The following is a 24,136-nucleotide window of genomic DNA, read 5'->3' as shown; positions in this document are numbered from 1 at the left end:
CAATAGAGTGTAATTTTAAAGGGAAAATTCAGTACAAATTGGCAAAAAAAGATTAAAATAAAATAAAATAAAAACATTGTGCACTGTAATGAGCTGCAACTCCCCCTTAGCAGCTCTTTTAGACATTGTGGATAAGCACAATGCATGGTGGAGAAATGTAAATGTAGCTTTGTGTGCAAGGAAACACTTGATTTATGGGATAATTTACTTCCAGTGTCAATTTGAATTTCTAACCTGTTCAAATTATCTTTAGTAACTTTTTATTAAACAGTACTGTAGATTGTACTGCATGCAGCAAATTTCCCATCCTGATTCCATCTCTTCCGTCTCTGATCAGTTCCTCATTTGTCTGCTGCTCAGATTACTCTTGTTCAACACAACATTCAATCAGTGAACTGATCGCTTCCATAATTTCATAGTGTGGATTTGTGAAATTGAAGGATGTCACTGTTTTATTACATGTAAATGAAACAGAACTGCCATCAACATGTATCACAGTGGGAACAAATGCAGATGATTTTGTTTTGTTTTTTTCTAGGCCAGACACAAAACCGGCACTCTGCATGATGAAATGATAGTGTAACCTTAGATGTGTGTGTTTTTGTATGTATTGCCGCGGTCGTTGCAGGTTGCTGTCCAGGATGGCGGGGATTAAGGAGCAGCAGTTCACGGAGGAGAAGCCCCTGCTGCCAGAGCAGAGAGGAGTGGACTCGGACATGGTCAGTTCACCTATGTTATTCACTGTGTGTTTCCTCTGTGCCATTAACCCCTCTGTCTGTGTGTTCACATGCTGATTATTGTTGTGCAGGATGAACCACTCTACAACTCCTGGCGTATTGAGACGGAGATGTTTGTGCTCATTAGCCCTTGATGGCTTATAATTAGACAAAGGGCTTGTTTACCAGCAGAGGAGGAAATTAATGAACACCATCCAACCATGACTCTTTGATAGCAACAGTAGGCTATGAAAAGATAAAAGGTCACTTAAGCTGAGAGAGAGTGGTGGAAGACGAAGAGGGGGGCAAACACAGAGGGGGGCAGAGAATAGACAGTGGGCGGTTATATAAAGCCCACTTATTCCAGTCCGCTTCTCCATTACCTAAGCAACAGGTTGTGGCTGAATCAGCGCTCTCGAATATTTAAGAGCCTCTTTTTGCAGGAATTATAGAAACTTAGGGTGGAGACTTACCAGATTAACTTGAAAAGCAACCTGAACGCACAAGAAAAAGACAATTTTTTCTCCTTTTAACAGCCACTTGGAATTGAGTTGGTTATTTTTCTTTCACCCGCTGTGTGTGTGTGTGTGCGTGTGTGAATGGAACAGAGAAAAAAACAGCACATAAACAGACCTTGATACAATACAGAAGAGCAGATGAGGCCTGTTGTGACAAGGCTGTTTTATTGCAGTGGCAAAGCAAACAACCAACAAAATCATTACAGTCCAGACTAGACGGGCATGAAAACAACATTTGAAGCGATTGTAAACAAGTCTGGAGTATTCTTCTGCTCCTGACAAAGCTCCTTGTCGCTGCTGGAGCCTCTGACTAAACCTGTTAGCCGTGACTCACTTGGCCACTGAGTCAGAAATGAAACTATACTCTCAGGACTCAGGAGATACAGTAGGTCAGTTTTTTTTTTTTTTTTTTTTTTACATTTTAGAAGCAGCCTTTGCTGTGCATCAATATGAATGACTAATTCTGCTATTGATCCAGCTCAAGGTCATTAGGCCCGCTCATTATGACCTGCTACTCGTAAATAATCTAGGCCATCAACTGCTGCCTCCATCGATCCACCCCCCATGGTCGTGTCGCTCATTTCATTGTTGTGTTGAAGTGGCGACTTTGGCTCAACACATTTGCAGTTTTTATCCCCTGCCTCGCTCTCACTCTGTCTTTCTCTCTCTCTCTCGCCCAGCTCATTTAAAGTCTGCATCGCTGTTGTGCAACAGTGTGTTAGTGACCTTTAAGAGCAGTTACTGAGTGATTACCTCCTGGCACAAAACGATGGTAAAAACTCTGCTCTGACACACAGCGAGTCAAATCAAACTAATGCTGCATTCACTTCACATGAACATTACAAATGTGTCCTCATGGTCCCTGCGTGGATTGATTTGATCTGAAGCTGTCACAACATCAGGTGTTCACGCTCAGCACTTAAAACAAACAGATAGTGGGTGCACCTAAATTATCTTGATTGGCCATAGTGATAGTGATTAATCTACATTCTTATTTTAGAATATGACTCATTCTAGGAAAAGCTTCAGGTGTGTCTGTGAAAAAAGTAAATATTAAAAGAACATGTCAGCTTTTAAGCTACCAGAAGAACCATGCACCAGTACATCCTACTGTTGGTTTCTTGCCCTATTGGTGACAGTAAAGGTGCCAACAAAGGCAATAAAGAAGACTTTTACTATGAAAACTGTATTTAACAAACACAACAAGAAACAAACAAACAAACAAAAGACTGAGTTCACATCATCTGCATTTTTCTAAGAATTTTTGGCATTTCTATCAGCTGACTCTCAGCTCTCAGTATTTAAACTACAACAAAATGAACCTAGACTTAGACCTGGAGAATAAAATCACCTCAATAACTTAGGAATTTAAAAATTTAAATTATGACTTTAACATGTCTGAGATCCTGACTCTGACCCTGACTGTAACATACCAGCTACTGTCCAGCTTTATCTGCTCCGAAGCTCATGTTAACAGTGTTTCCATGAGTGCAACATACACCTGGGTTTAGTGTGGCAATAGATCTCTGCCCACAAGCTGTTTCTCTTTTCCAGTGAAGGGAGGCGATATATCTTCACTTTGACCTTTCTGGTGATGCTGCAGCAGACTGAAGCCAGGAGTCTCTTGTTCGGAGCCTTAAATCTGACTTGATCTGACTGTGTTTTTATGACCTCCATGAATATTGTGTCGTAAAATGAGTCAGAATGATTTTAATCATGTTTTTGTATGTTGCTGCTGTGTCTTTCCCAATAACCACCTTGTTGTTTGCTTGTTGTTTCACAACACAGCAGGATAAAGGAGACGTGGCATCAGGGGGGCTCCCCTGCCCCGCCAGCCCCGCCAGCCCCCCGCCCCTTAACCACCCCTCTCCCCCCAGTCGCCCCACTCACCGCTGGCATGTCATCGCACGGCACTGGCTCCGCCAGACTCGCCGTCGGACCAGCGGGGTCCTCCCGGTAACTACCAGAGCAAGCAGAAACATCCGAGTGGCAGCACACTGAATCAAACACACACAGAATCAAACTCAAACAGCCAACACCTGAGAGAAGTTAAGTGAGCAGTGAACTGGAACATCAGGCTCTCGAGACGCCATGATACAGAACTAACTCTGATCCACAAAAGAAACAGACAACATTTTTTATCTTGTTTTCGCCAGTACAGCGGCAAAGCAGGTGTAGTGTTTCAGTTACTTAAAGGTCTAAGAAAAGGCATTACCAAAAACCATCTCAGTGTATATTTACATCTCTACTCCCATGAGTTCTAGTAACAACAGGTCATTATCAGCCAATCAGAAGAGAGGAGGCTCTGATCCTCCTCTCATCTAATTAGCTTGGCGGCTGCTTTTTGTGACATCACAAAGTTACAGAACGGCTGCTTTTAGGGCTCCATGTCTGAATACAGCCTGTGTGCTTTTCTCTGTGTACTAACTTCCACAGCATTAATATAGAACCTAGACCTGCTTTATAATCACTCACACATGGACATCTACCTTTGGACTGTATTGAGCTTTAATATAAACATCGATCTACCTTTCCTTTGTATGTAGCTTTACGGGCTATACAAATAAAATTGCCTTGCCTTTAAGTGAAGCAATACACTTTAAACGTACAGATTTCTCCAGTAAAAATCACATGTAAGAAAACTTAAAAATGCAGTCAATGCTTTAGTGCAGCCAATTCACATTGGTCAACATTTACTGTATAACTTACCATTGCTCTAGAATTGTAATGGACATATACTGTATGTAGACTTTGTACTGTATATCCATACTGTGTGCTGAGCTGGCGTTAGTTTCCCAGAGATGAATTATGCATTAATGTTGCCTGTGCTATAGATTAGTTGTTAGTTTCTATACACAGCTCCATTCAGAGGTTTTGTTGGATCAGACTGACTCAATTCAGGCTGCTCATCCTCCTCCTGAATTCAGTGAAGTTCTGCGGTAAACCTGCTTTATGGCACAGAGTTACAGAGCTACATCTAGACCTAAAATCTAGGCCAAAATCTACATTCACGAAGGCAGCCTCCAGACACAGAGACTCCAAGATCAAAGGCACCACAAACACATCATGGCAGCAAACAGCGGCAGCAGAGAGCGACTAGGTCCAACGCATCTTCACAGCACAGCTGTCACCATTCAGTCTACCCGATACTGAGCCTGCAGAGATCATACCACCTTAAAGTTTTCTTTTTCTCATGGTTTCACTGAAGACCCTCTCTGAGAGAGAAGACAAACTGGAACACTTTGCTTTTTTTGTATAGAAGTCTAACATTTCATCTCGATATCAGAGTACACACCAGAGCCCGCTTGTTTCTCACTGTGCTGAGCTGCAGCACATCTTCTACATGCAGTATGATGGGGTGAAGGGGTGGGAGTTGGAAGAAAGAGTGCCACCTGCTGGTCCGACCACCACACTGCCCCCACTAAAATGTTCCCTCTGAAAACAGAAGAGCCATTTGCATGAAGGTACAGGGACTGAAGTTGCCCTTTTATTTGAAAGGAGAAATCGGTTTATTGGATTTCCTCCCTCTCATATCTCCAGCTGTGTGCTGACAATGACATTTTGAGAGGTAAATGGCTCAATGACTATTATTTAAATGATGTCATCTTCTTCTATGGGGCAGCTTCAGGTCCTTTCGTTTTGCCTTTCTCTCTTGTTAGAGGTGTCTGTCCACTCGTGTCCTTTTTGTCTGGTTGTCACTGTTAATAACTAAAAATGTAACTTCCTTTTTTCCCCTACCCACCACTATTCCCTCTCACCTTGTAAATTTACAATATCCATCTTTAATCCTGTCATATTTTCTTTCAGAAATCTCTTGAAAAATTCCCACACGAGCTCACAAACTAAGACCTGACTGGTGCATGTTTAACCAAGGCAGTGTGAAATTAACATGGTGTCTAACCTCATGTGCATGTCCTTTTTTTTTTCGTCCAGATGTTCCTGTTTTGCTCTAAGCTTTACAGAGTCAAATGCTGAAATAACACAGGTTAGAGTCAATGAATGTTACTGAGCTACTGTTAAGTGTGTGCTATTATATATTCCAGCCATCAGTATGAATCAAATTACAGATCAATAACCAGTTTTATTTCAGCACATCTCTTCTTAAAAGGAGAGTAAAGATCATCTTCCTCAAAAAGTAAGCACCTCGTCTGGAAGATAAAACACAGATGGGTGATAAATTAAAGGAAAAACCAACACAGTCAGGTGTTTGGTTACCATGGTTTTCTACTTTGAACACCATTCTTCATCAACGTGTTGCCTCATTACAGTAGGTGTTTTCATGATGGTGGTGGTGAGACTGAACATATACTTAACCTTACACAAATAACTCACCCTTTTAGATGATTAATTCCACTTGTGGATGGGAATATAGTAAAAAATAAATTCCCCACCCCTTCACCCCCTGTTTGAGAACCAGTGGTCTAACATGGTGGCCCCAAATCTCCCATAGGTGTTCAACTAGGTAGAGATCCAATGAGTGTGAGGAAACTGAACATTTTTTTCACTGACCCTCATATCTTGTGATTGGGCGGCATTGTCACCGCCTGTCTCCACTCATCTTTCCGATTTTTCCTTTAAAGTGTCACCCATCTGTATTTTCTTCTCGACTTCCAATAATAATATTACAAAGCGTGACCGGCACAGCTGTCACATCTACTGAAGCCAGCTTGTCATCAGTCACCAGTTGTGTCTCTGATGGTTTAAATCTGTCACGGTCACAGAGTCAGACTGACTCGCAGGGGTCCTGACTCCCTCTTTGTCACTTTGACCCAATGACAAAAAAATTGTTTTTTCGCCTTTCTTCGCAGACGTAAATGACTGTTGAGGTGATTTGCTCTGAGGCAGATCTGGATGCAACACTCTCTCTCTTTCATCCTGTATTAAATCACCATCCTTCCTTACTTTTTACTGCTGATTTGTTCCTAGTTACCCACATGCACCTCAGTAAGATATCATCTCTCACATACAAGAATGAAAATGACAAACTCCATAATGTTATTAAAGAGGTGTTCCACTGATTTTAGCCAATGATATAGAGTAAATCTACTGTTGTAAGTTCCTCAACGTAACCAAATGTGACTATTTGACCTGACCTGAATTTATTAACAAGCACTAATTATTATCCATCTTCATATTTTACTGCTAATGATGTGTGCATGTATATAATGGATGTACTGTTTAAATGGACAGTGCATGTAAAATTCTAAACATGAAATCTTGTTTTGAGTAGAAAAATGATGTTACACACATCTAAATGGAGCAAAATTGACCCTTATACAACTCCAAACAGTGCTTCACTGAATGGCTGGAGTGCCTCTTTAAGAAGCTGATACACAGAACAATTCGACTTACACAAATATATAACACACATGTATGTGTGTTGGACATGATATACTGCTAAGGTGCTTCTGGGTGTTTTCTGTGATGTGGTTTGGACCTACACTGTACAGCCTGGGCTGCTCTTCTCCTCCTTCTGCTCAGACAGAGAAAACATGTCTCTGTGTGTGAGCACACACTTCTTACCTCTGTTTTAATTTCTTTCTTTGTCTTCTACCTGTGCTCTTTGTGCAGGAAAGCTGTGATCAGCTGATGCCAGTGGGGGACTGGAAGGTATGTATGTATGTGTTCATGTGTGTGTATGCATGTATGTAGTACTTATGTGTGTGTGTGTTTGCTGCTGTTGTGTAGAGACTGAGCCTCCCTCCCTCCTGCCTGTTAACTTTTCTCATCATCACGTCTCGACTTTGGTTTTCTCGTTGTCTGCCTCCTTCATCTCCTCTTTCGTTTGTCACCTCTTTGTACTTGCTTACTTACAAAGTTATGCTTGCCTGTGAGTCTACAGAAAAAAGGAAAGGAGGTGGGTGGAAGATATCTGTAATTTCACAAGGCTAAATATAACAAAGATGATAATGGAGCCGGTACTTTAGGATGGAAGCGTTACCTCGACTATGACACCAACAAATGCTAAACAACTGCAATATTAGAAGATGCAATGAAATTAATTTCTTCAGTAAAGCACGATATAGACGTATTATGCAATAGACTGGAAAGTTACCTAAGTTCAGCTTTTAGAAAGTTTTTCACAGTTTTTATGGTACAATAATTCGGATTGTTCTTGGCCACCACAGGTTCTGGGTTTAAGGAGTATCCACATAATCTGTCATCATCTGATACTTTTTACTCAGAGAGCCTGAGTTATCCATTTAACCCAGTCTTATTGCTCTGTGTCCCTCCACCATGAACAATTATGTTAAAGTTGTGTACTATTCCCCATATGCAGTTTAAGGTCTTGGAGCCTGAATTTGCATATCAATGAGGGAAATAATATTTTCTATAAACATTTTAGGGTTTAATCAAGTTGTTTATTTAACAGGAAGATGTATGCACTCAACATTTGCTAATTACTGTAATCACTGCAATAAACAGTGTAATTGCGCAGCTCACTAATGCAAAGGAGGCACATGATCCCATCTTATGTGAGGTGGTTTTAACACACTCTCTCAATCTGCCTCAGCTCTGACTCCAGAATCTGCCAATAGACTTGTCAATACTGTGTTAGAAACCTGACTTCATTATTTAGTGCATGCATTATGTAAGGGACACCTTATAATGTATAGTGCATTGAGATATCAAAGTATTTACTGGATCACAGACTAGTCCAGCCTATATATTTGCTTGGAGAAAGTAACTTGCATCAGGCAACACTGTTGTATTGCAGTTTATAGTGTAACATTGAATTAATTATTAAATTAATACAGTATAATACTAAAAAATCAACATCAACGTTTTATTGTATTGTGATATGAATGTAATTAATTTTATGACAGTTCAAAGTAGCTTAATTTTCCCCATCCATCATCCTTTGTCAAATGACATGTATGTTTAAAGCTGGTAGAGTGACGGAGGAATAGAGTCTATGAAGGAAAAGAGGACAAAGTCAGAAAGAGAGAGGAAGAGAAAACAAAGGGTGTCGCTTCAAGCTGAGTCAGCACACTGCGTGGCGCACAGGAAAGAGGGAATAGATGGGCAGAGAAAAGAGGGGAAAGAGGGAGAGAAAAGGGGGAGAGATGGGGTTAGAGACAGGACAAAGGGCTGAGCTGGTGCGTGACAAAGAAAGCAAGGAGATTGTGTGTGTGTGTGTGTGTGTGTGTGTGTGTGTGTGTTAGTATATATGTGTGTACTGTAGTCAGCAAGATAGTGACTGAGACACCATGAGAGTGATGTGATTGTGCACGTACACTTCTCACTCCTCATGGATCTATGAACAGGAGACTTTTGAGGATTAAACAGAAGGATTTACAGTATTTATTGTAGGCTATTTCAAGGTCATCATGAAATTATGTTGATGCTAATTAGGAGCAAAAGGCCTGGTAATTAGCTAACTGCTCACACCAACTGGGGACATGGCAGTGCTCCCTGAGCTTCTCTCTGACTGCTCCGGACCGGCCTGTTGAATCCACGGGCCAGAACACAAGATCATTAAATGGACAAAGTCTTCCAAGCCCATGTTGTTTACTGTCAACTAGTAAAGTTGTTAAAGCTGTTGCTAATGGGACAATGCGTTTACTCATTAGCACACTGCTAATGAGAGAAAATCTTTTACTCTCCTTTACTTTCTCATTCACCACTCCTTATACAACAGCAGTGGTGTTTGGCGATTTGTGCCAATTAGTTTCAGAACCATCTCAATACAGTCTAACACTAACTTCAACACTGTCAAACACTGTGAACATCAGTAATGATCTAACTGTCATGGTTTTTACAGACTACACATGTCAATTCAATTAAAAATAGAACAATACGAGCTCATAACAGTGTAATATATATAATCATTAATAGGGCACGTGTATGTGTGTGTGTGTGTGCGTGTGCGTGTGTGAGTGAGTGAGTATTGGAGGTAATCTTATTTGCACAGGAATGTGTCCTTCAACCTGTCACTGACCGTTGTGTTGAATTCTTGTGAGTATTCGCACTCAGTTTATTCTGAATGGAAGATACAGGTAGACGTGATCTGGTTCATGGTGCAGTGACAGTGAACGTGCCCTGAAGGTTATTCTCCATTAAAACTGAAACACAATCAGTGCACCACCTTGAGCCTTGAGCTCATCACTGTCATAGGTCAGAGATAACTGTGTCTGTCATGAGCCCTATTCATCACAGAGTGTGGTCTGGTCTCTACTGTGGTTTTCGAGTGCTGTGTCCAGAAACTAATCTCCTTGCAGTAGAATGGCACTGATGATGAGGTACCACTCCTCAACCTGACCCACAACAGCACCACACACTATGAAATTATACAGAATAAAAAATACAAACAGTTTACCTCCCATATTGTCATCAGAAATATGAAATATCCACATTCAACACTTCAATGCTTGTCTCCCTCAGCAAAATGTAATGACATTTCCCACATTTTTCAATGTTAGATTTATGCTAAAATTGTACCATCACAGATATAGAGCAGTAGTATATTGTAATATGGGCATAGACTTCTCTTTCTCCAAGGTCAACACTGTCACCACAATTTGTCTCTGGACACTGATGCAAATTTCCATATTTGAATTCAAGAAATCTAATAATAAGACCCACCAAGCAGATTGAAATGACTTGATTACACAGCAAGATGTTCCTGTTTTAAGAGCCAGTGTGAGCTCAGTGTGATGGGTCATGCCTATATTAGTTCTGTGTGGATGCCTGGTCACTGACTTCTGTACAGTGTACAGACACATAACAGGCTTTTGGTGAAGGGAAGAAGATGTATATAGAGGAAGGATGTGACTGTTAATTGTTCTGATTCATGTGGACAGCAGAGGTCTCCTAATATCTCTCATGCAAAGGTTGGTCCTCATTAGGCCTAATTTATAAATAGCGACAGTTCTATTGTTGCCAAAAGGCTGTAACATAACAAGACTGCTGACCAGAATGAGAAAACTAGAGTAGTGGTGCTGATGAGAGAGAGAGAGAGAGAGAGAGAGAGAGAGAGAGAGAGAGAGAGAGAGAGAGAGAGAGAGAGAGAGAGAGAGAGAGAGCGCATCTTCAGAGAAAAGACTGACAAACAACTTGACCAATCCTGAAGGGGCGGCAGTGCTGTGAGCCAGTCATCTGCAGCCTGCCCCACCCCCTGTCTCCGGCTCCTATAAAGTCTGAGGGGAGGGGAGGGGAGGAGGAAAGGAGGAGAGCAGCAGCTCTGAGCTTAACAGACAGGGAGGGAGTGTAGGGCCGAGCATACAAAGACACTGCAGCAGCCTGCCGCATCCACTCTCCAACTCTGCATCCGACAGCGAGTGCTCACCAGGATCTAGTCCCGTAAAAACAGGAGAGGCCTGGTTGCTCATCTTCCTGTCTGCACCCTCACTTCCTCCTCCTTTTCCTTCTGATCTGCTGAAAGAACACTTACTGTGCAGCCATGCCTGAGTGCTGGGATGGGGTGAGTGTGTGATATGCACTGTGCAATTACATTTTTTAATTCATAAAATGTGTATAGTAAGTGTATCGATGCACACCGCGAGATCAGAGTCAGAATAAATGTCTTGACCTGTGCAAAACCGTCTGTGTGGAGTTGGAGAAACTGCAGCGTCAGTGTCAAAGGAAGGGTCTGAGTCTGCCCCACTGACACACTTCAGCACGCTGACACTGATGCTGTGCAATGCACCAATGCGCTGCTGCGGATAAACACAGTGGCATGTGTGCAGTGCACGCGTGTATTCGTGCGTGTGCATGAGTATGTGGAGGAAGTGTTAATCCTCCTGCGGTATCATCCATTTTGGCAACCTTGAGACAGATGGTGAAGGTGTTGGTGTAGTGGAAAGGAGAGAGTGTGGAGAAGATAATTTGATCAAAAATGAGTGCTGCTGCTTTGGAAAATTGGAAAGATGCAGTTTATAAATGTGAAGGCTGGCGCTCCACTGTCACAGTGACACCCATTAGCTGTATTCCCCTCATGCTTTTCCTCCTCCTGTGTTTACCACAGTCCAGCCAGCGACACGCAGACTGTGAACGTGGCTCCAGATGCAGTAATTACCTCAAATTAGAGAGCTGATGGCAGATAACACTGAAAAAAACAGAGAGATAATCTGCTGGGATTAATTCACAGCTGCTGTCTGCAGGAATGTCTGATGCTGCTGCTGCTGATGAGGATGAGGATGAGGATGATGATGGGGGATTATGCTGAATTTTGGTAGTTGAGTGTTTGTTTGGTGTTAGGACAGTAGTGCTGGTGTGATGTCAGTGTGTGCTGGATCACGTAGACATGGTCATAAATTGTTTGTGTGTGTGTGAGTGTGTGTGTGTGCACATCATGCAGCTTGTGGTAACACATCTCTCCTTCCTCCATTTTGAGTTAGTCTGGCTCTGACCAGTGAAAGCTGACAAAATGTTGGTATAACATGAGCGTGTTGGATTCACAGTGTGAAGCCGCTAGAGAAGTTTTCTTTCATTTGACGCCAAACATGATGATGATGATGATGATAATTATGATGATAACAAATCAATCAATTAATGAAGTGGCTGTTAGTAAATATAATCATTAATAAAAAATAATAATAAACAATGAGTCTCAAGTCATTTTGACGTGCCGTGTCTCACAGTGTGAAAGAGTGACAATGATGGATGAGTGTGTTGTGTTGTGTTGTGTGTCCTCTGCGGGAGCGCTCAGGTGCAGATGTTCGCACAAAAACACATGACTGTGTGTGAACCAGGTGTTTGTGTGTTTCACAGGAACATGATGTTGAGACACCTTTTGGGATGCTGCATGTGGTTATCCGCGGGGCACCTAAAGGGAACAAGCCTGCGATCCTCACCTACCACGATGTGGGACTGAACCGTGAGTATCCACCAAGAATGTGTGTGTGTCTTTTCTCTCTAAGGTGTTTCTGCTCTTACCAGAGGTGATAATTGGTGTCTCTGCCACATCAGTTCTTCCTGCTATCACTCTACTAATGCCCACACACACACATACACACACGCACACACTTATGCACACACACTTAGACTTGTTATCATCTCACCCAGAAAAGTCTCCAATTTCAGAAGAACACAAGTAATTATAAGAAAGTAGGGAGGAATGATGAATAAAGTTCATCTCATTTTCATCAGAGTGTTATTATGAAAACACGTTGGTTTTATATGAATTGTCTTGTATTAATTCAGTGAGATGGTGATGGTGCACTGAAATCATCTGTCATTCTTAGCACAAAATACATGTCTGCTGCACATCTACTAAATGCAGGGATGATAAAATGAACTCCTGAGTAGATGAGAGGAAGGACAGATGAAGGGATAAACAGAGGAGATGGAAATAGAACAAAAACATCGAGACAAAGAAGAGTCAGAGAGTGTGATGAGTGGTGACGCAAACAGAGGAGAGGAGTTGATGAGGAGGGGATGGAAGAGTGTGAGTGTGAGAGAGGCATCGATGAAATGTAGGTCAGAAAAACATCCCCATCCTGCGGAGGGAGGCGGGGCGGGGCCAGCAGCAATGCAGCACTGCCTTGATGGGCGGAGGTGGGATAGGGGATGGGGGGTTTGGGGGGTGGGGGTGTGACGGAGCAGAGATGATCCACAGCTGCTGCTGGCTGCTGATATGACTGTAAATTTGTCTGGATTTGGTTGCCAGTTTTAAAGATAATTATTCTGAAGCTGAATAATAAAAATATAAATCAGAAGGAAAAATACAAAAATGCACAGAAAGAAGGAATAAAAATCACGTAGCAGAAAAACTGAATGGAGATTGTAAAGGCTGCAACAAATAAATTGCTTTTGCTGCAGGGTAAGCACAAGGCTCAGGCACTAAATCACCTGACTGTGGTGCAGCGACGTAGCAGTAGAGCAAGACAAGGGAGGGGACACAGTAAAAAAAAAAGATATAAAAGGAACATTGGTAGAGATTTTATTGTTCCTGTAAAATAAATGCATCTACAATGCTCCCAGTCAGCAGATGGCACAGAGACCTGCCGGTTGAAAACACAGCAGTAGAGAGAATAGGAAAACAGTGGGAGAATGGAGAAGAGATTATAAAGGTGTGAGAGGAAGAGAGAGGGAGGGAGAGATGGATGCTGAGAAGCAGAAAAGAGGTCAGAGAACAGGAGCTGCTGGAGATAAAGGAGAGATGAGATGGAGAAAGATGAATCAGAGTGGCTGATACGACTGCAGTGGGAAAGAGAAGACGATGGGAACAAAAAAGGAAAGAAAGGGAATGATAGAGAGAGAGAGGCTTAATTACTAGAGAGCGGAAGAAAGTGTACTGTAAGTGCAAAGGGATAAAGTAGGTCATTGAGTGAGTAGTGCAGACTGATGCCGCTGTCCGCTGATTCAGCAGGAGGATGTGGGACCAACTTTACCTCTGTCCTCTGCTGGATAAAAACCCCACCAAGGGCTACGGCTCTGAGATCAGATTAAGTGATCAACCTTTTTTTATCCTCCATCTCTAACCCAGTTGTCAAACTAATTGGTCCGTTAAATTAACTCGGAGCTGAAGGAGGAAACAATGTTGCTGCGTGGTTTCACCGAGTGTGACACACATGGGCTGGAAGTAGGCCATCTGCAGAGCCGGTGGGAGGACGGCAAGGAGAGCTGACATCTATTATAAATGTAGACCAGCTAAGAAAGGATTCAATGTTTTAGTAGTGTGTAGTGGTTCAAGAGGTAGAGCTTCACCTTCAGAGAGAAATCCCCAGGGAGTCACTCTGAAAGTAACTGTGTCAGAAAAACAAGGGAAGAGATTCAGTCCCTCAATGTCCCCTCATCTAAATCCTGAAATGTTTATTAGCCTAAACACTCCAGGTGTGTCTGTCAGGATCAGGAAATTCTTTTTTGATCAGGTTAAAGCACAACCATAATGCTATAGCATGTAGCAACTAAGATACATGTAACAAAACATTTTCTTCACTTTGACAGAGCAGAGCAAATCTCTGCTTCAAGTTTCTGTGCTAAGATTTTCTTACTGTACTGGAAACATCTCAGTAATAAACAATGGATTTTTTTTCTGAGACCTGAGCATAATGCAAAATGCATATCTGGTCACATCAATAAATAAAATACAACAGTTTGGAATAATGTGTCAATTTCTCTGTTAAAGATGAAGGTGAATATCTGTTGCTTGAGATGACTGTCGTATCCTCCCTGGCACAGATGGTCACCTTTAATCCACTCTCTGTTGCCCATCTTGTCCTCTCCTCTCCTCTCCTCTCCTCTCCTCTCCCCTCTTCTCCCTCTGCTTTCTTCCCTCATCCTTTCTCTCTGTCCTCTCTCCTCCTGTCGCCTCTGTTTGTTTAATCTCCTCCATCTCTCTCTTTCTTGCAGACAAACTGTGCTTCAACACTTTCTTCAACAATGAGGACATGCAGGAAATCACCAAGCACTTTGTGGTTTGTCATGTTGATGCCCCGGGACAGCAGATCGGAGCTTCTCAGATGCCACAGGGGTATGTGCACATGCACTCGCACAAATGGAGCATGTGTTACAGTACTAATTGATTGTCAGGTGGTTAGACTATTGATGAATAGATAAAGCTGCAGCTAACATCGTTACCTCCAAGTCCACAGTGTAGAGTATTTGTAATGTGTTTGAATGCATCACAATTATGAGGTTAAAACACATCCGTGATCACAGCAGGTCTGAAGGAGTGGTGTCCTCTGTCTCTCTGTCTCTACAGGTACCAGTACCCCACCATGGACCAGCTGGCCGGGATGCTGCCCACTGTGGTGCAGCACTTTGGGTTGGTGCTCTGTGCTTTCAGATAACATGGCCCACATGAATTCCCACAAAGCCAGTTTCAGTAGCAGCCATCTGCAGGGACACCATGTCTCTGTGCTCTTTTTACTTTACACATCGGCCAAGACTTTTGTCTGTTGCTATAAAAATCTATTGTCCTCGCTGACTGATAAATCTGTTCTTTCTGTGCTACAAAAATTCTGTAGCTCAGTTTTTCTGTTTACATAATTGCTTTTTGATATTTTTTAGTACTTTAAAAATGTTTACAATAATTAGAGAGACAACAGACAAATTGAATAAAAAATATGATCAAATTAATTAAAGTCACTTCTTTGTTTTTATACTTTGCCTTAAAGTAACATTGCGGAGTTTTTCGGCCTTAAAATAATGTTTCCAGACTCATTGCAATGGTAGAAAAATGGTTAATAGGATGAATGGTGCTGCCGCTGCAGCCTGAGCCGGGTCGCATCGGCTGAAACTGCACTATGTAACTTCCCTGCACGGGTACGAAACACCGCCCCCCCCTCCTCCCCCCTCCCCTCTGCATCGAGAGAGAGACGTGGTGGGTAAAAGCGAAACTTACGGTTCCCCTTTCCCCCCGTTTCGTTTTCGTTAAGTTTCGCTTTCCCCCCCAGATGATGGCGCTTCTCAACCAGATGGTGGAAGCACTGAGCTGAAACTCTGCAATGTTGCTTTAAGCAACCTCTTTTATTCCTGTTTCAATAAATTGCAAGTTAGGAAAGAGAGGAAACTGAAAACATTCTTAATTTTAGATGGAGTACCAGCCACAGTTGTCACGTGTAACAAAAGTGCTGCCAATACTTTTCTGTAACATGGTACAAGACGCATCACGTCATAGTACACTTGTAGTACTTTTACCTATCATGCATCAGTGAAAATTAACTGCAGTTTATCTTTTATTTTTAAACACAGCTTTCAAATGGGTCAATGATTTTTTTTCTTTTTAGATTCAAGAGCATCGTTGGGATCGGAGTTGGAGCTGGAGCTTACATTCTGGCCAAGTTCGCTGTAAGTCAAGTCATGATTTCCCTGCTCTGTGTAATCAGATTACTTTTGAGATGGAACGTGGAGCTGGATGGAAGTATAGACATTCAGCTTTGATGTGTCCTCAAGTCTTTAATCAGTCTCTATGTCTGCTGCTCTCAGCTGATCTTCCCCGACCTGGTGGAGGGTTTGGTTCTGCTCAACATTGACCCCAACGGCAAAGGATGGATTGACTGGGCCGCCACCAAGGTGCCTGTCCCGACTGTGTTTTGAATTGCCGATAAACTCTCCTCCTGTTTTCCTACTATAAGAATCTTCCTGTTTTTTCTTCCAGTTGTCAGGTCTGACCAGCGCTCTGCCTGATACCGTGCTGCCACATCTGTTCAGCCAGGTGAGCTCATTGTACAGGAATTATAGGAAAATACAAGACAACAAAACTGACATTTCTACTTTTCAAAGCAAAAACTATATTTAAATCTGTATTAGGCAATAATTTAGGAACAGTTATTCATTTATTTTTATCTTCTTATCTGTGTCTTTGTGCATGTGTGTGTGTGTGCACACACAGGAGGAGCTGATGAACAACACAGAGCTGGTGCAGAGCTACCGACAACAGATCAACAACACTGTCAACCAGTTCAACCTGCAGCTTTTCTGGAACATGTACAACAGGTAGAAAGAAGCACACACCACACATGCACATATATGCACGCATTTACGCACACACACACCCTCACACACATACAAACACACATTTCATGATGTCTCTACTCTTGCAGCCGCAGGGATCTGGAGATGAACCGCAGTGGGACGGTGCTGAACGCCAAAACTCTGAAGTGAGTCTGCAGACATAGTTTCATAATAGACTCAATAATATCTCCCTCTAATATCAACCTTTACCTGTAGTTAAACCCTCTCCCCATGAATTATCCTAATTTAACTTTACTTTCAAATCATAATCATCCATAATGGTCCTCCATCTACTGGTCTAATGTGTGACATGGCTGCCGTGTCCCTGCAGGTGTCCTGCGATGCTGGTTGTAGGAGACAATGCTCCTGCTGAGGAGGGAGTGGTGAGTCCATTTTCTCTCTTCTCTCTTTCAAACAACTTCCTGCCATCGTTACTCTGAGCTCCACTCAGTCGCCCACAGAGAGTAGCCCTGACTCCCCCCCCTCTCTTCAGTCTTTTGTACTTGGCATGTAAATCCACTTAGCGACTGTTTGTCCCCATTCAGGAAAACAGGAATGAGTCAGCCAGCAGAGACCTGGTTCACCCCCCTCTCCCCCCACTCTCCAGGGACTCTGTGTGTGTCTGTCCATCTGTTTGTATGTGTGATACATGACTTTGAAAGATGCTGAGGTCTGTGTGTGTGCGTGTGTCTGTGTGTGTCTGTGTGTGTGTGTGTTCTCCAGGGGCCAGATGGCCGTGCTCTGTCTCTGGTGTTACCTAGTGGCCCAGATATTTATGCTTCTGCACCAGTTAATCTACTCCATATTCAAATCAAACTTCACTCACTGAGGTGGAGGAGAGGGTGCATAGATGTTGTTGTTGTAAAGCCCCTGGAAAGAAGAGGAAAGATGGAGGGATGGAGAGTGGGAAAGGGCTGGAGGGCAGCAGAGATATGAACAGAGGTTGTTGTGTTGGATGTGACAGATGGAGGTCATGTCAATATTTCATATCCACTGATATGAGCAGTGGAGGCTGCTGTGTTTGTTCCATTCTCCTATTTCGCATAAATCTTTGACACATATTCCCATATCCTGCTCATCAGCCTTCAGCTCTTTGTTGCATCTGACATCATCAATTGATCACAAAAAGAACTTCAAAGACAACATTTAGTCAGTAAATAACACACATACATACATGACATGCCTAGTTGTGTATTGTGTATTTTTAGTTTCTTCATAATTACCATGTTTGGAAAGTGAAATATGTCACTTGATTTTCTGTATGAAAAATTAAAGACTTCAGCTGCAGCAGAAAGTAAAAACATATTCCAACATATGTGTCCAAGAGGATTGTCATGCATAGTGCATGTGTGTCTGGTCAAAGCTGTGTGTCTGTGAGTGTGAGTGTGAGTGTGTGTGTGTGGTGGTGGGGCGCTCTCAGCTGCTGGAGTGACTCATCTCTGCAGCTCACTGCAGTATCTGGGTCATTCATATGCACACAGAGCAACATGGCCTCCACATACAGACTGGACATTGCAGCACACAGCTCCTCTCTGAATCCTCACACTGTTTAAACCACATCAAACTTTTCATGACAAAGCTTTTTGTGTCGCACTCAATTCAAGCTGCTGTTTTTGTTTTCAAGGTGGAGTGCAACTCCAAACTGGATCCCACCAACACCACCTTCCTGAAGGTACCAACAGCTGCTGCACATTGACGCAAACAACAACTGGACTCAAACAGAGATGTTTAATAAGACAAAAATATGTTTAGTTTAATAATGATGTTCAATATTTCCATATTTGCAAATGTTCATGTTCGCATTCAAGTCTCCATAAATACAATAACACATTAACTACTTTGTTTCAGTGATGAGGAGCATAAACTTTGCTACAGTTTTAGCTGAGTAGAAGATGCCAGACTCAACGTCTTAGAAAAAACAATTAAAGATAAATAAATCAAGAAGAAATAAACCAAGTGATTCCCGCTTTGGTTGACCACAGCCCTCTCTCTCATCTCTTTGCAGATGGCTGACTCTGGTGGACTCCCTCAGCTCACACAGGTAACACACCGACCAACAGCATCACACACACACAAGTCAACAAGCCGCCAAGTGATTAAGCGAAGTAAAGAAAACCGAACATGGATTAATCAATATCCATATTTACTAAAACTCTGATGTTTTGTTTTGATGTCTGCAGCCTGGCAAACTGACTGAGGCCTTCAAGTATTTCCTGCAGGGAATGGGCTACAGTAAGTATCCATGACAACAGCGTAGTTCGAGAGTGACAGTGTGTTTCTGAGATGAATTCACTGTAAAGTGTTTTAGCAGTGATGTGTGAGTGTGGTGTGATGCCGTGTGCTCGGTGCAGAGGGATATGAGTTGTGTTAATCTTGCCCTCTGTCTCCTTGCCCTATTTTCTCAGTCGCTTATGTGAAGGATCGGAGGTTGAGTGGAGGGCCAGGTATTTCCTCCTCCCCCGTTCACCTCTGACCTCTTACTGCTGCCCTGTTCGATGACATTGGCATCTTGAAATTTATGTTGATTTAATTTCAGTTTTTATTAATACACTATTTTGGGCTGTTTTGAACTATTTGTTTGTTATTGCGTAGACATTAAATTTCATCTTTGTTCCGAAATAATTTTTCCTCCCATGGAAAAATATACTTTCCTAACCTCCCCACCCCCCATCCCTTTTACCATTGCATCTCCAATATGGCTCTTTGCATGGCCTTCAGCTAGCTTTGAGCAACTATGTCAGTAGCGAATTATCATCAGTATAGTAAAGCAATAATTCGGGCTTTAAAGGAAAGTTGCCCACAGAACATTAACCACAGTTCTTGTGACCAAATGTGAACTGCATGAAAACTGCTAATTAAAACTGCATAAACTGCTGACTGAGCACAAAGTAGAAAACTTCAGCTGTCCTCGGGGTTATTAAAGTGCTGAGCTTAAAACACATAAGCACAATATTCAAAATCAAACATTTAAAGGTGTATCAAATGTTATATTTATATATTAATGTCTAGTGCTCTGGGCATAAGGGTTTGTTGCACATCATACAATGAGTGTGCAGCATTAGTAGAAGTAGATGTTGACATTTTAACAAGAACCAGCGATTAGTCAGACTTCTGTGGTGCTTTTAAAGCTGAACCCAGTGTGGATTTTATTTTTAGAGTAGAAACTACAGGTGGTAATTATTTTACAATAGTAGGATAGAGCACACACATCCAAAATATTACAGGTGCAGGATTAACAAACAAACAGAATTTTAGATAAAGGGTGAAGTCTGCACACTTTTGTAACTCCTCAAATGTTTATTGTAGGCTATAACAAAAACGTTTCGATCATAGTCAGGAGGGAGAAACTCCAAAGCGAAGATCTATGTGATCGAAACGTTGATCTTATGGCCTACAATAAACATCAGTGTGCGGACTTCACCCTTTTTCAGTAATTATTTTACAGCTTTAGTTACAACTCCTTTTTAAAAATAAGTTAAAAATGATGCTCAAACATAAGTGTTGACTGTGTGTTTGCAGCATTAAAAGCATATTGTATACAAGTGTCTTGTGCTTTGCTGCCCCCGTGTGGCCAGGAGTTTAATGAAAGCTGCTCTAGGTGACTCACCACAATTTTTCCATAGCAAAACACAAGTTGTCCTTCCAACAAAAATAATCCCTGGACAGTTACATTAACATTAATGAAATGTAAATGCTATTTTCTTGCATGAACCCTAATGACTTTTTATTGTTTTTATTAATGATTATGATTTTGAGATGAAAAAATAACCTGTTCAGACCCAGAATTGATACTCAGAGCTTCAGGGTTCATTCTTGACTGCACTAAAGGCCCATTCACTTGATCTTATACAATTAATTATTTGACTAATACTAATCTATGGAATTGTAATCTCTTATACAATTCCATAATAATAATGTTATACTGTCAAAAGAGAACTGAGTTTTTTTTTAAATATAAATTGAGCCCTGAAATTCTCCAGCATGGCACTGACAATGTGTCTGTGTGTAGACACATTAACCCAACAACACACAGCTGTTGTGTGAGTCAGTCAGCTTCTCACCAGCAACACAAAGAGAAACTCTCCACATTAGCATGTTCTCCCCACATCTCCCCAACATCTGCTGATCTCGCAGCTTTTTATCAAACGTAATGCTGATTTATCCCCCCCTCCCCCCTCCCCCCTCCCGCTCCCTCCAGTGCCCTCTGCCAGCATGACCCGCCTGGCCCGATCCAGGACGGCCTCCCTGACCAGCGCCAGCTCCATAGATGGGTCCCGCTCTCGGGCCTGCACCCACTCTGACAGCACCGAGGGAGTCGGCACAGTCACCCAGACCATGGAGGTGTCCTGCTGAGGAGCCATAGAAGAGGGGAGGGAGGGAGAGAGGGAGGGAAGGAGGAGACGGAGGAATGGAGAGAGAAAGGAAGTGCCAAGGATGGGGGGATGAATTATAATGAGGAAATAGTTTTTAAAGAAGTGACGGACTGAGGGTGCGAGACATGATGGGAGGGAGGGTAGACTGTGACAGTAACAGGAATGAAGGTTCAAAAACAAAATGAAGACAGCTCTCTGCCTTCTTCTTCCCCCTCCCCCTCCACGGTAAAATATCATACGTATTGCAACTGAAACACCCCGGCCACACCTTTTAAATATTCACTTCAATTTCACCCCCTCTGTGCCAACTGATTTTGTTCTTGAAGTGTCATTCTTGTGTTTGCTAAGTGTCTCCCTCATTCTTTGCCTGTCTCCCTTTTTAAAACCACAACCTCCCTCCACACCCCCACCCCCACAAAAAAATAACCCTTGTCTGTCAACAATCCACACAGCAATATGTGACAAAGAGCTGCTGCTGATGCTGTGACATGAGATGAGGCGAGAGTGCAGGATATGACAAAGAAAAGGGGAAAGTTTAGTCGCTGCCATGAAGGAAAAATAGATCAGTATTTTGGATACAGTGTGTGCTTTTTTGTTGTTGTTGTTGTTGTACAGAAGTGTGAGGATCTCTCTCCGTGCTTATTTCTCTCCATGAGTGAGTGACAGGTGAGCATCAGAGCGGGTCGGTCCAGAATTTGACAGACACCAGAACACAGCCAATCGTAGCCCAGTGCACCTGGAGCTCTTAGAGAAGATGTAATTAGCTTTTCTTTAGTCTAGGAGCATAGGTAGAGTACACCACGCTGATGTAGAGCTGTAAGATTTTTAACTTGTGAACTAGTCTTAGAAAATGGTGGTGTCATCTGCATATACATTTTAGGTGTACAGGCACTTCCGTGTAACAGCCCTGTGGGGATGGTGTGAGGAGCAGGTCCACTACTGACGTAGAGCTGAGCCTGCAAGTGCATAGAAACCTAACCACTACACCACCAGGTAGTTCAGCTGACATTATGAGTAGCTTCATCCATTTTGATTGCTTTTACCATGATAATAAATCTGCACATGATATGGCCAAAGTGTAATGTGTTTAAGCAAGATACCGATTCGTGAGCAGCTTCTATTGTAGTATCAAATCAGCATTAAGTGAATGATATACATATGCAGTCTAATGTAACTAACATAGCAGTAAAATTATTATGAAGCACTCATATTATGAGCATGCAGAAAACTAACAACTCAGAGTTAGAAATGAACATTAATCACTCACCTATTGTTGTGCCATGTGAAATCAAGTGAGCATGAAACTGTCAGTGAGTATCTAAGTGAAAATGCACCGCAAAGCGCTGAATAGTTTAATGTACCATGTTGTAAGTGGCATGTAAACGTAGGACTAGAGTAGGACTAGAGTTATGTCTAATAGAAGAACATTACTGTGTCTGTATGAGCTAAATTGCAAATTGAGCATGATATATGACTGTGCTAGTCAGACTAATAGGGACACAATCACTATTTATGTTCGCTGTGTTACTTCACTGCCTGGGAAGGGATGAACCAAAAACAAAGAGTTTCCTAAATACCACTTAAAATGTTGAAATGTTCCCCTATCACTGTCATTCAGAAGTACATTAGTGCAGCTTTAGGTTTTGTGTCACTTCGTGAATATGAGCTAGAATAGGTATTCATTAACATGTAAATGCATGTGAATGTAATCATAGGGTATTATGGTACCAGAGTAGTGTCAAGTGTTATGCCGGTATTCATTAGTATCCGTCATGTGGCCATTTAAACAGAACCGTGGATGTAATTGGCATCATTGTGTGCAAGGCCACATTAGACATTTACACGCAGATGTGTTTTGGTTTCATGTACCAGTGAAGTACAATCCAGGATGTCCATGCATGATTGACATTGGCCAATACAGCACCTTGCTGGAAGATGTCACGTTGTGTTCAGAGATGCTGAACTCAGCATCTTCATTCCCTAATTCGAATGCATGAGAAGCGCTGTGTTTTCTGGCCATCTGAACACAGACTAATTCTCGTACCTTGATGTGGTTCTACCTGTAGTCGGCTCTTTGTGGTCTCTAACATGACAATCACACTCTGACCCAAACCAAACCAGACCAGACCAGGGGGACCGAGGCAGAACCAGGCTGACCCGACAAGCCCAACCTTTCGGGTCGCCATTTAACAAATTACAATAGCCTCCCTTTCCAGTGTCCAGCCCCTTTCTGTGGACATACCAACGCAGCCCACAACCAGTAGTATCCACAACCACACACACAAATATTACCCTATAAACACACATTTTCATATTACTCAGCTGCATGGACTGGGCCTTGAAAGGGAACTAAGCCAAAGAAAAGACTTACATTTATGAATTAAATTCACATATTAGTAGGAATCCATGCTATGTGCTTGTGTGTGTAGATGTGCTATGTAACCATTGTGTCACCAATACAGTACATGTATAGAAGTATAGCTTTAGACTAGTGAAGCTGTGTGCTGTTGTCTGCTGTAATACTGGACCACCTTGCTCATGGTGATCAGACCCTGGGTCCCCAGATAACATTGTACATGTTGTACATGTTCATGTACTACAGTCAGCTTCTCCTGTTTCCATTTTTACAAATGTAAATGTAAATGTACCTTTGACCCCGTCAGAGGGGTTGTAGCTACCAATCTCTGAGGTGTGCGCTTACCTGAGGCGGCCTGTAAGGGGCGGGGCTTTTTTTGGAGCCATTTGGGCGCCAAGCTTGGAATGTAGGGCAACCCCCAGCCATCTTGACCCCCTCCACCACCATCCCCAACCTACCTCCACCTCCCCCATTGAAAAAAACAAAAAAACAAAACAACAAAAAAAAACAAGGTGCCCCGCCTCTCACAGGCAAGCCCAGCCGCCACCCAAAAGGGCTATCAGCTGAAGTCACTTTCTAAAAATACCGCTGGTGTGGTTTGTGATGCACCAGCGGCCCTGCAGAGCAACGGGCTGACACAGTACACTTCCTTCAAGCAAACACAAAGAGGAGAGATTGTAACCAAAACACAGAGAGAGATTCTGACCCGAAACCCGTTGAATGAGTGAATGTTAAAGGAACGAATGTGATTTTTTGCTGAGGCTGGAGAAA

At 42.4% G+C, this 24,136-nt stretch overlaps 1 protein-coding gene across 7 annotated transcripts; it reads left to right on the top strand.

Moving 5' to 3' along the window:
* Positions 1-628: 628 nt before the first annotated feature.
* Positions 629-20,989, top strand: ndrg4 (NDRG family member 4; the record flags this gene model as incomplete). 7 transcript variants are annotated; one of them, XM_083973222.1, is made up of 17 exons in its annotated part: positions 629-719; positions 3,026-3,190; positions 6,806-6,844; positions 11,948-12,053; positions 14,531-14,651; positions 14,883-14,945; positions 15,910-15,970; positions 16,109-16,195; positions 16,281-16,337; positions 16,515-16,618; positions 16,726-16,782; positions 16,968-17,019; positions 18,261-18,308; positions 18,642-18,677; positions 18,817-18,868; positions 19,042-19,080; positions 20,835-20,989. In XM_083973222.1, 17 exons carry the CDS (start codon positions 642-644, stop codon positions 20,987-20,989), a joined length of 1,320 nt encoding a protein of 439 aa, XP_083829348.1. The 7 variants fall into 7 exon arrangements, with proteins under 7 accessions (XP_083829348.1, XP_083829347.1, XP_083829346.1 ...); XM_083973221.1 differs by having other exon boundaries at positions 3,023-3,190; XM_083973220.1 differs by having other exon boundaries at positions 3,023-3,220.
* Positions 20,990-24,136: the final 3,147 nt, after the last annotated feature.

Source organism: Trachurus trachurus, assembly GCF_905171665.1.
Source record: "Trachurus trachurus genome assembly, chromosome: 6".
NCBI classification, from domain to species: Eukaryota; Metazoa; Chordata; class Actinopteri; order Carangiformes; family Carangidae; genus Trachurus; species Trachurus trachurus.
The sequence above is the reverse complement of the archived record's forward strand: the minus strand, read 5'-3'. Positions and strand labels throughout refer to the sequence as shown.